We start from the raw sequence: 12,730 nt of genomic DNA on the forward strand, positions 1-12,730 counted from the left end.
CAATTTTATCTGGAAGCTTGGTAATCAGCTCCGACTTCTAGAGCCTCATGTGAAAGCTGGTAAAAGTCCCGAGGTTCCCAGGTATGTGTGTATGGCTAGTCCTAGACAGATGGACAGATATAGATGTGTCTAAATGTTGACATTTATATGTATGTATTGTATTTTGTTAAAATACCACTGTCTGGTACACATTTCATTGCATTATAATTTCAGAATGACTCCTGTATTGATAATCATCTAATATATCATAAAGAATGAATTAAGGATCAAAGGTTGTGACCTCACCCTAGAGGGTTTAAGGGATCAAGTGCGTTAATGAGACATGGCCCTCCTGGTTCATGTTTATACTGCACCTACAAAGATTTTTTTTAAAATTAGAATTGTATTAGAGAGTATGTGTATTTTTTGTTTTAAATCTTGGTGCATTTGAACGGTAAGTCCAGTTCTGTAGGTTGATCAAATTAAAATGTGACCTCCTCCACCCATATTGATGTATCAGTGTGTTAATATTTCTGTCTTTTCCATGTGCAGAGAGGATTATCCCTCGCCAGATTTAGCTGGGTAGGTCACCTGAACCGCACCACTGTCAGTCTCTTCTGAGCTGCTGCTGATTTTTATATTCTTTATATTTTCTTCTGCATTCAACCTTTTTTTCCTGATTCCTTTTCTTCCTCACAGTAATTTGGCTTGCAGATGTAATTTGGATTGCTATAAAAGCTCTCACACCATTTGCTTTTTAGACTTACAGTCATTAAAAGATCTTCACTTATGCAAATAAATAACGGATAAGACAGTTACTTCTTTAGTATTTGATAATTGTCTTAAAATATATTGTTTAACATTTCGCATGGTAGGCTCTGTTTCTTCTCGGACTCAAAGGGGCCCAGAACAGAAATATATTGTGATTCCCTCTGCATGGCTTTTCTATCACTAAGCAGATGTACTTTGCATGGCTAAATCTATCCTTTAAGTTCTCGTAAAGGTTCAGCTGTTTTTTTCTCCTGATTTTCTTCGGCTTAAATATTGACCCTGATAATTACTGGCATGCAGAAAATGAATTTCTTTAAGTCTTGTATAGTTTTTTCTTTGCGCTTGAAAAGGGAGGGTAATTATATTTTGTTTAGCAGAATAATATGCTACGGGAGTATCTGCTGAGAGTTAAAGGTGATAAAGTAAAATTTCCAAACATAAATTTCATATTTTACAGCATTACTTTCTTGAAACTTGCCTATAGCTTATATACGATTATCTGGGGTTGTATACGGCTAATGTATACCACCATCATTCATAATCACTTCTGCCCTTCCTTATGAATTGCGTCTCATACTTTAGTTAACTCCCAAACAACTATTTATGTTGTGTGCAAATGGGACCAGCTGAATTGAAAATGGCACAAAATATAACAGATGCTGAATGGCAACTCCCCATTGGAGTCTTAATCTTTTTTACCCTTCTGTGTTCATCACAAGGCTAAAATCTTAGACATCCCTGATGGGTATGGTAGTTTAGTGAATTATTAGGGGCTCTCCTGTAGTGTTGGAAAACAAAGTTATAATTTCAGCATGACATTATAATTGCACCTGTCGGAGAATTTCCGAGTACTTCTATACCTTGGGGTTCCAGAATATCTTTATCAAGCCGCTTGAGAGAAATCAGACACACAGACAGGCGTGTATGTATAATACTATCTCTGATTTTATTGCGTACAAGCATATATATTTATACCCACCTAAACAGGGGTTGAGGCATAGCAAACATTCCTTAACATTCAGCAGTTTTTATGATTATATGGGCGTATTTGGCATATCCTTTACTTAAGCATAATCAGGTTAAATCATGAGTTCTGTCTTAGATCATGGGTTCCTGTTTTGCTACTTGAAACTCAGACATAGACAGCTTCTGATTCATTTTTAACCATCTGTGGATTCTCTAGTGCTGAGGAACTTGGCCAATGTTTTTATAACTGTGCCTATGCTCTGATTTCCTGATCTGCCCCTATGGCCAATGCAAGACTTTATTGTGTGTCTGCCTGGTACACGTCTACAAAAATGTAGCAAGTATTCTCATGTATTTAGCAAATACATCCCTGTGATTTATCGCCACTGGCCTTAGAATGCCAAAGCTAATTTACTCATAGTCCAGTCCTAAAATGAAATTAACAATGAGAATACAGCAAGTAAATGCACCGAGACCGGTCTCACCCATGCCGTTCTTATAACATTTTCAGTGGCAGCATTTCACCATTGGCTTCACGCTGCTTACATATGCTGTGTCTGTTCACAGATTAATCAAGAGGAAGATGATGAAATATTTGAACAGCTTGTGCTCAATATGCTGATTATTTGCATAAACATACACGTTTCTTGTAAATAAGGGTTGTTTGAAAGCATAACATTTGGAATACGTACAGGTTTAAGTCTTGGCGCTCCCCTAAATTCAGGTGCCTGATTATCAGTGAGAAAGCAGTGTAATGCTTAACTTTTTAAAATCCATCATACATTTCTATAGAAACATAGAATTCAACCATTCAGCCCATCCAGTCTGCCATTTTTTCCCTATAGCACTAAAGAAAGGTTTCCCATCCCCTGTCATTTAGTAATTATTTTTTAAATATTTTTAACACTTTTTATTGTGCCAACATTGTGAAATATGTAGCCAGCTAAGCTTTAGGCACCTGTCTTTTCTTCCATTCTTCCTGAAATCTTATTTGATTTTCTACATATTTTTCTATGTTAGGCCAATAAAGGGTATCAACTTCACTTTATTCAAGACACCTTTTCTTGGACCAGTTCAGTTATATACATTTTTCTTAGCTATATGGGCTTGAATGACAAATGAGCCAAAATAACTCTTTCTCTTTCTGCGAGAGGCCAAGAAACTGCTTTAACCTTCACCCTCTGAGAGGACAAATTGTACTACATAAAACTTTGATTTTCTGCCCTTTACACATTTATATCGCAGCAATAACCCAAATCATGTTAAGTGCAACAGCGTTTTCTTGTATCACTCTTATAGCTATCCTGGTTTTATTTCCATTTCTTTTTTAGATTTTATAAATTGCAGATATAGCATTATTGAAGAGAGGGAGCCTACTACATATAAATATTTCAGGCTCTGCAGGAACTGGCTGATGCTACTAATTCTTTATTTTTATCTTAGAGGTTTGCAGTCCTTTATTCTCTCGGTTTTATTGTTAATTTGTTTACAGGGTGCTATTATAAAATACAGATTTTTTCCCCCCTTTTGGTCAGGTTTGGTAAGGCCTTTTTGATTGCATTGATGAAAATTCTAACATATCTACTTAATCCCCTGCAGGGAGGTGAAGGGCAGAAGCCATGTTATGGATCCGGTGCCAGGTATTTCGAGCACCACAAATCATCCTACAAGGGATACAAGGATGCTCATAGAGATGGCCAAGGAACGCTGTCCAGGATCTTTAAACTGGTAATAATATACTGCAATATAGTGATTGACTCCACAACTATATACGTTATAAATAATTGAACAGTACAGAACAAACTCTTTGATGGTACTTATTTAGTAGACTTCAATCAACGGCAGAACAAAGGCCTGGCAAAAGAAAGTGGTTAGCTTTTACTGAAAGGTCTCAGATATTGGATACATGTTTTACAGACTGAGAAGTTGTGTTGTATGTATGTTACTCTGGACATAAAAGTCTACAGAGAGAGTTTGATTAATTCCACGGCACATGGGAATGGGAAATTACCCACTGCCATCTTGTATTTGTATTCTTAATTCACAGTAAAGGAAGCTGCCGTGAGAATACATGGTGCTTACTGGGAAACATAGAACTTTTTCCCTCTTGCTTCTAGTTCTAGGTAATAATAAAATGACAGAGTATAAATAGTTAAATGAATGACTAATGTTTAAAACATTGACTTAACAATTAAATGTAGATTTAGTATTTATTATCACATTATCAACAAAACCACATTCCACAATGCAGACATTTAAAAAAAAATACAGATTCGTCTGATAAACCCAAACAGAAAGAAACTATCTGAAACAGCAAACCGAACCTTACATTTGTTGAAATGTGTCCACATTATAGCATATAAGTAAACAAACTAAAAAAATGTTACTTTACTAGTGAAACAAGCAATTGTGATTACAATTAAGTGATACTAAAATAATAAACCTCTGTTGCTCTGTTACAATATAATGCTGGCTATGAATTTAGCAATCTGGAAAGTGTATAAATATAATGCAGATTAAAGAGGACCATTTGGCATTTCTCTGAGCCAATTGCAATTTATTTAGTTACAATTAAAAAAATCAAATATGAGTAAAAAAGCTCCGTAGGATAGCCCTTCAATCTTTTTATTTTTTGTCCCTTGTGCTCCAAGGGGCTGGCAGCTATAAATGAGTGTCTTGCATTAGGGATTAAGAGTGGATCAGCAGGGTACTTAATCTAACTCTTTCCCTAAAACTAGCCTCATCTGTGGATAATTCAGTTGCTCAGCTAGATATGCAAATCTTCAGCAAGGTTCAACTTGTTCATTTTTTTTCAAGTAATCTTCAAAGTCTAAATAGCATAGCCGAGGCAGAAGATCACCTTGTTTTTTTTATTATTCATATTGTACTCTTCCTTGCTCTTCAGAATTATTTTTTTGTTCCTTTTAATCTTTTTTTGTGCTGGCTTTTGGATGCATGCAGGGATGATGGTGGCTTTTATCCATTCTATATTGTTATCCCACATGGCTATAGGTTTGTTCTTGTACCTGTTGTTATTCTGTACAGTTGCATGTTACTCCATACAATCGGAAACAAAAAAGGAGTGTCACTAGCTTATAAACCTAAACAATATAAAAGCACAAACCTGTAACAAAGACATTTGTTTATAAACCAGTTAGTGACATGCAGAATCAAATGTGTTTTTCATTGGAAAACACAGCTTTAAATTCATTGTCCATGGGTGGTGATCTGGCTTCTGCACCCCTGGCCCAGTCTTTGTTTAAAAGCTGTCTAACACAGGAGATATGAGCTCCAGGGGATCCATGTATAAAGTGAATTTAGAGGCAAAAATAGGTGTTTTTTTTACAATGATTTGCATATTCCTACACAGAATTCCTTGCACTGTCTAATCCCATGACATCAGTGCATGTGTCATATCACACACAGCGATATAATAAACGGCCAGGAGTGTGGCATCAATGGGCATTTCTCACAGTCAAGATAAGAGCCCCTATATATGAGAACTAGAATGAAATTCTAGTGCATATTTTTTAAAGTTATATTTATTGATCATTATATTATTTATATACCGGTAATATGACCTGATGTTGTAATGTATTGTCTAGAAAGCCAGGAAACAATCCTTATCAACAGTATTGATGATAATCCCAGAAAACCTCCTTCTTTTAAGAAACACATCTCTCCTCTCTGTGTTCCATGAGATTATCATGTATTAGAAATACCGCTAGCTCCTAGATTTTGAAAATTGATTTACCAAGACCAATTATGTAACACTAAGATAGGTAAAAAAAAAACAACAATGTCTTACCAATAAGGTGTCAAAGGAAACATACTTTGACATTGCTTTTGATTGACACCAAATTAATATCAGTTGGATCTTTCAGGGACAATTTACATTTGAAATGTGAAAACTAGAAATTAACTATTAAAGTAACTAAATATTGTTTTAAATATTTTATCAGACTACGCAGATTATGTTTTCAATATGTAACAAGTACAGATGGTGCTTAGTAACATTAGACGGATATGCCATGGTCTGTTCTTGGCAGGGTCTTTAAAGTCTGCCTGTCCAAAGGAATCAGGTGGTGGTAAATCCTCAGAATTTTGCAGAATTTGGAACATAATAAACCAGAAAGAGGATACTTGGAAAGCAGATGTGAGAACAGCTGTAAACATCTGGAATTAGCCAACACTAAATGGAAATGCAAATCTAAAATTAATGTAAATGTGAAATAAGCACGGTACACAAATACAATGTGGCAGTAAAAAAAAAAAAAGAAAAAAGAAACTTTGTTTATGTAAATTTCATTTCAATTTAATTTGTAAAAAAATAGCTTTCTCAGACATTTTTTAAAAAAGTTTATTTTAATTAGCAAAATGTCCATTTATTTTTCTTTAATTTGTGTATAACTTAACACCCATACTAATTATGGTATTTTATATTACAATCACGAACCAGGTTTTTTTCCCGACAAAATGAAACCTCTACCTGCAAAAACATAAATCATATTGACATTAAAGCTTTTCTGAATCTTTAGAAAAACACATTATAAAGTAGGCTATTTGTATAAACTTTTCTAGAGAGCTTCAGTCAAAACATCATCAATGGATTGAAAAAAAAACGTACTCTTTCCTAAGCAAATTGTGGAGCTGTGTATCTAAATGTGACATTGCTTCAAAATCGGGCAGAGGTGACTGTTCTGATAATTGTACAATTCTGCACATAATTGATTTTCTTCTGCATCAAAGTTTAATGATGTATATTAAATTCAAGTTAAATGTATTGGAAATCTTACAAATGGGTCCAATGACCTAAAATTTGTTTTTTTTTAAAATGATTACCGGAATGCATTTTTTTCCTTTAATAAATTAGGTACGTCTTTTAAAGTCTCCTCTTAGATCAACATTATGGAAAAAAATTAGACCTAGATCTTAACGTATTCAGGTTGATTTCATTATATTCTCCAAAAAAAAAATAGAGATGGATACTCTTTTTTATATATATATATAACTGCCCTAATAATTTAAATGGTAATAACATTATACTGTATGTTCTTTTGAGCGCCTTAAGTCTTCTGGGGTTCTCATTTTTTTTTTGTTTCTTTTTAATTAACCTTTCAATTTCTCCAGAAATCTCCATTGGCAAATTACTAGAGAGTACCGATTACCACAGTTTTCTGTATTTTATTTGTTTCTCTGCAACTAATGGTATATTAAAACGCTGCAACAAATAAGCTCCCCACTTGTAGCTTTCCTCTTGAGGCAGACAGCTTAAGCATTATTTTAATGTTAGTGTTTTTGTTACTTTCACACCTGCTTTTAGTATTACTTTTAGTTAACTAAAATGTTATATGTTATTTTTTAAATAATCCCTTGCAGACTCGCTATGCTCTGTGCAGTGTTTCTTGGTAATACCAAGTCTTCCCATGTGCTAGTTGGTTCCATTCCATCTTTTAAAGACATGTGTTCAGTGTAGAACCACCAACTGTGTAATGAAGGGAATACTATTGGTAGGATGTGTATTGGCAGCATGTGTATTGGTAGCATGTGTAACGATGCTTCTACTGTCTGCATACATCACCTAAAAAACTCAGCTCCTAACCATGCAAGGTGATTCAAAGAAAACCTTAACATGTTTGGACCTCAGAGGCTTCTTGAAAAACCTTGAAGACAGAATTTAACCCACATGCTTGATAATGGAGAGCTTACTTTAAAAGTTACATGTACATAAGGACATGACTTATCCTGCAATTTTCTGCAGTGCAGAAGAATGTTGATTTAATCAGCTGTGTTAATAAATGAGTGAAAAAACAAACATGAATGCAAGTAATTTTCTTGCCATTGTTCTTCATAGAGCCAAACAGCTGCCTGTATTAGGAAGCTGTTTAGAACATTATTTAATACAGAAAATGCGTTATGGAAATAATTAAGCTATCTTACGCCAAACTTGATTCGTGTCCGGAAATCCTTTAGAACTTGCGATTGCCAGTAGTTCCATCTGGGATAATGTATCTTTTAATATCTGGGGGTTTTGAGAGCATAAATTACTTTCTTGGCAGCCTGAAAGTGGCTGAATTAATTCCCACTGAGTTCGCCTCTGACACCTCACACATTTCAAGAAAAAAGTTTTGGCAGCCATCTCGGGATGAATGCAAAAGCTAGGAGTGCCACCAGAACGTAATTTAGGCCACCCAGGCAAATGGTCACTGACCACAGGGTCTGTGATACAAATTAATATACTGTATTTTATAAATCAAAGAGTAATAAAAAGAAAACACCATTCACATTAGCTTCCACTTCCAGTACGTGAACAAAACTGTTACAGAAATGTCTGTTTCACTCTTGAAAAGACAGACATATCCAATGGTTTGCTGCAGTTGGTTTTTGAACATTATTAATTCCATTTGTACTGGACTTGGCCCTTTTTAGGGATAGTAGACTTTATACTAAAGCAGGGGTTCACAAGGCTAGTCCTCGAGGGCCACAAACAGGAAAGAAATTTTACCTGTGCTCAAGTTGAGATATCTATCATATTACTTTGTTTTTTTGTGACATTCACCAAAGCTTAATGACAAAAACTATAGTAGCCTGTAAGGGACATTCCTTTTAATGTGACATTGCATACACTTTAACTTGGAAGGCACCAAAACCATAACTGGTTGTGGTTATAGTAACTGTATATTGCAGGGCTCCAATACAATGAGAGCTTCCATGCAGGATATGTTCTTTTACGCATCCCAATTTAAAGGAGTCATCTGATCGCCATAACTAAAGAGTTATATTTTTGTGAGATATTAGGACTAATGACCAGTTTTTTTTTCTTTTAAAGGGTCTAATGCTTTTCTACTTTCCTCTCTGTATTAAGCATGTGCAACTCATTCTTTATTATGAAAACGTATACAAAAGGGGTCTCAGGTGTACTATGCTATTTCCGTGTAATTCTCACTTCTCGATCTTTTCCTTGCAGGGAGGAAGGGACAGCAGATCATCTTCCCCCATGGCAAGACGCTGAAGTTCTAAAGATGTCTTTACATTTGATGGGACCCACTCTGTAACCTGAAGTGCCATTACAAATAATACTACTAGTATTTATAACAATGACCTAGATAGAAACACAATCTACTTATCTGTGCATGAGCTGTGCGTGAAAATAGGTTGTAGCAAATCCTATTGGCAGTACCAAATATACGACTGATAAAAGGGAAGAAAGGACATGGTGGTTTAGCTTGCTGTCTATATTAAATAAAAACAATTAATCAAGATTAAACATGTTGCCATCCTCAATGTTTACTTATTCAAATATTAGCACCACTGTATTCTACAATGCATTACTATCTTATAGCATATGCAATATGTAGGATATTGAGAGCTGTAGCCAGAAAACAGCTGGTAGGCTTTTTTTTTTTAGCCACTCACACTGATTTTTTTTATTCCCGTGGCTTTGGGTTTTATATGTTAAGCTTTTTGCATTTTATTTTTGATAACATCCACTCTCTCTCACATGCATGTTTTTCTTTCATATTAGTTAGAGACAGCTTTTGAATAGAGGCTTTGGGTTTTTAAGTATGTGAAAAGGGGTTCCATGTAACTATAGTCATTCTGACGCCGGACTATTGGGCACAAAGGGTTTACACACCAGAGTATATAGCACGGTCCTAACCAGACTATGGGAGGAGAGAAATAGTGAGAGAGACTGGGTATTTGAGGAAGTCTATAACCTGAATACATTGCACACATGCACTCCTGGGTACTCTGCACAGAGAACACGCTAACTGCATAGCTTTATACACGGGCTAGGGAGTTTGCCCATTATCCATGTCTTATTCACATTACTGAAACACATAAAAAAAGACCAAGTGATAGATAAACGTACGATGATTAAACCATAGTAGTATTAATTAGATTTGTATTAACTTTTAACTGTTATTTACAAATTGAAAAACATTAAGGTCACTGAAAAATACAGGTGCACCAAAAGGCTCTTCTGAATTGCACTGCTTATTTCTTTTCATTACCAAAAAATGTATATTATAATTCCCATTATTTAATTTTTCCCGCTCTTTATTTTTGTGATTTCCACAGCGTTCTTCTTTGGGTGATAGCATAGCCATGTTTCCAAATAAAGAAGTTGCTATTAATACAGCATATACTTTTTAATGTCATTTAAAATATGTATTTTATATTTAAACACTAATAACATGCAGTGAGCTTCAAAGTACATCTGAGTGCAGAACTTATATAAAATGTAGAAGCTACATTACCACATGATTAGTGGGGCAAGATATTTTCTCTGCTTAAGTCTATGCAACAGAAATAGTGAACAATATTCATTCTTTGGTGTTATTAAATGTATTCAAATAAAATAATCGAATAAATGAATGAAGTTGTTTGGTCCTTTTTTTCTTCTAAACTGTACACACACAAATTGTGATCACTATATACAAATATAAATCAAGATGATCCTGGATGGGAATTCTCAATGGCAGGGATGGATTGGAGATGACTAGGACAGCTGCATGGTACATTTTTATATTCTCATAGTGTGCACCTGCATATAGCCAGCTGCCAAAAGCCTACAGGATCCGATATGCTGCTAGAAAGGCACCATCGGTACGTATGTAGCCCTACCAGCCCATCGGCCCGTCCAGTCCTCCCCAGTGCATTTCTTCAAAACTACAAGCAGACATTTAGTATGCATCCTATACTTTGAAAAGTTAACTTAGTTCTAAAATAAAATACTCCCTGCTTTTAAAACAACTATTAAAAAAGCATTGAATATGCATTGTATGAAGTACATTTAATGATTTATGGTGCGTAGGGCCACATAAAAATGGTTTCTCCTTAAGCAGAGTAATGGTTACATTCTGTGTGGTGAAGCAATGGTCAAATATTGGGGTACATAGCTTATTTCTTAGGCTTCCCTTTATTTTTTCTGGAGCAGTACTTCTGAAGAGGTCAGGTTATTCCATTAAAAATTATGGGATTTGACGGGTTCTAAACATAAAATCCAGATAAGCGAAAATACATTAATAATATACACTCAACCGCTGCTTAAGTAATGGTACAATATACACAGGTTTATTATTCACTGATATAAAGCTGTTTTCAGATGGCGGATACCAAAGGGAATTCCTCTTATCCCATATGTGGCAAAACTAATGTACTGGAGACCTCATCTCCATAATGCTATAAAGATTCTAGAGAGAGTTCAGATGACGGCGAGTGGTTTGCAGGATAAAAGGTATCAGGGGAGAAAGGGATTTCAACATGTAAAGCTCGGAGGAGAGGAGAGAGTGGGATGTGGCAGAAACATTTAAATACTCAAAAGAATTTAACAAAGTACAGGAAGGAAGTTTATTTCAAAAGAGAAGAAAAGTTAGAATAAGAGGTCATTATCTAAAACTAGAGGGTCAGAGGCTGAGATGTAATGTAAGGAAGTTTTACGCTTTAAAGTGAAGGGCTGATTAAAGATTAACTCTTTATAGCAGGAATAATTGGCAGTAGATGGGCCCAACAGTTCTTATCTGCCTTCAAGTTCTAGATTTCTGTGTCAATTGGGTGCTTTCAGCTGACCTTTCTGGGTTCACATCATTGGCATTTGAAATGTATATAACTAAAACATATTCAGCCTTACTATGTAACCATGTTTTCTTTTCCCTGTGGAAACAAAGGCAGAAAACCAGGGATGTATAGAGTTAGGTTACTTTTCGGATGTATGTACATTTCTTCCTTTTTACTTTGTTATTGCATAATGTAATAAAATAAAACAAAACTACCTGTATTTCCCCAAGTATAAGACCCTCCCATGTATAAGACTTAATTTTGGGGGCCGAAATGTAAAAAAAATATATTACATAAATTTATTGTACTGGCTGTCTGGGCATGATATGAGTGTGATTGATGTTAGCTGCTAGCAAGTGTTAGCAATCGCACTCCTGTCATGCTCGGGCAGCCAGTACATGCACATCACTTTCAGCCTCCCTGTGCCCCCTACACATGGATCCATGCTATCACACACACACAGGTAAGCAGCAGGTCCCCTTTCCAGTAAAAAAAAAAAAAATTCATAAAAAAAATTACATTTTATGTTTTATGTGCAAGTAACAAATGCAAGCAAATCAACCCCTCATTTGAATTCATTTTGTCCTTGACATAAAACATTATTAGAAACACTTTTGTTTAATATTTATTCACATTCAGAGTTCATGCACATTCAAAATTTATAAATTGTGTCCATTTGTCAAAGTTTATTTTGTCCTAGTAACCCCAGATTATATATATTCCACTGCTTATCCATTTAGTTAAGCATTGAGTAAAGTGTGGGTGCTATATAAATAAAAGATAATAATAATTTTGTTTTTAATCTGTTATATTTGTATCATCTATTGTTTAGAGCATGTTTAGGTAGACAATTAGGAACAGTTGCCTTATTATTATTATTATTATTATTATTATTACTATTATGTATTTCTGTGTAGGGAATAGAAGCATCATGTTCTCATCTCATCTTTGTCACCCAGACAAAGCTTGACACCAGACAGGAACAGGAAAAGCCAATTATTTTCATAATGGAACAGTTTAGATGGAGTAAGCTCGATGACTGGTAATCAGGGATTCTCATACAGTGACTATAAAAAGTCTACACACCCCTGTTAAAATGCCAGGTTCTTGTGATGTTAACAAATGAGACAAAGATAAATCATGTCAGACCTTTTTACACCTTTAATGTGACCTATAACGTGAACAATTCAATTGGAAAACAAGCTGAAATGTTGGAGGGGGAATTTGTTTTAAAAAAAAAAAAAAACTCACAATAACCTGGTTGCATAAGTGTGCACACCCTTAAACTAATATTTTGTTGAAGCACCTTTTGATTTTAGAACAACAATCAGTCTTTTTGGGTAGGAGTCTATTAGCGTGGCACATCTTGACGTGGCAATATATGCCCACTCTTCTTTGCAAAAGCTCACAAAATCTGTCAGATTGTGAGGACATCTCCTGTGCACAGCCCTCT

At 35.1% G+C, this 12,730-nt stretch overlaps 1 protein-coding gene across 3 annotated transcripts in view; it reads left to right on the forward strand.

Annotated features, from left to right (window-relative positions):
- Nucleotides 1-10,095, forward strand: part of MBP (myelin basic protein) — an 83,113-nt gene extending 73,018 nt beyond the window's left edge. For 2 of the 3 annotated variants that reach the window (XM_053468304.1, XM_053468305.1), the window contains exons 7-9: nt 532-561; nt 3,316-3,444; nt 8,684-10,095. In XM_053468304.1, the coding sequence (XP_053324279.1) occupies nt 532-561; nt 3,316-3,444; nt 8,684-8,728 (204 nt within the window). In that variant the 3' untranslated portion in view covers nt 8,729-10,095. The remainder of the gene's footprint in view (nt 1-531; nt 562-3,315; nt 3,445-8,683) is intronic. The other variant, XM_053468306.1, reaches the window with a different exon arrangement.
- Nucleotides 10,096-12,730: the final 2,635 nt, after the last annotated feature.

This window comes from Spea bombifrons, chromosome 5 (assembly GCF_027358695.1).
Source record: "Spea bombifrons isolate aSpeBom1 chromosome 5, aSpeBom1.2.pri, whole genome shotgun sequence".
NCBI lineage: Eukaryota > Metazoa > Chordata > Amphibia > Anura > Pelobatidae > Spea > Spea bombifrons.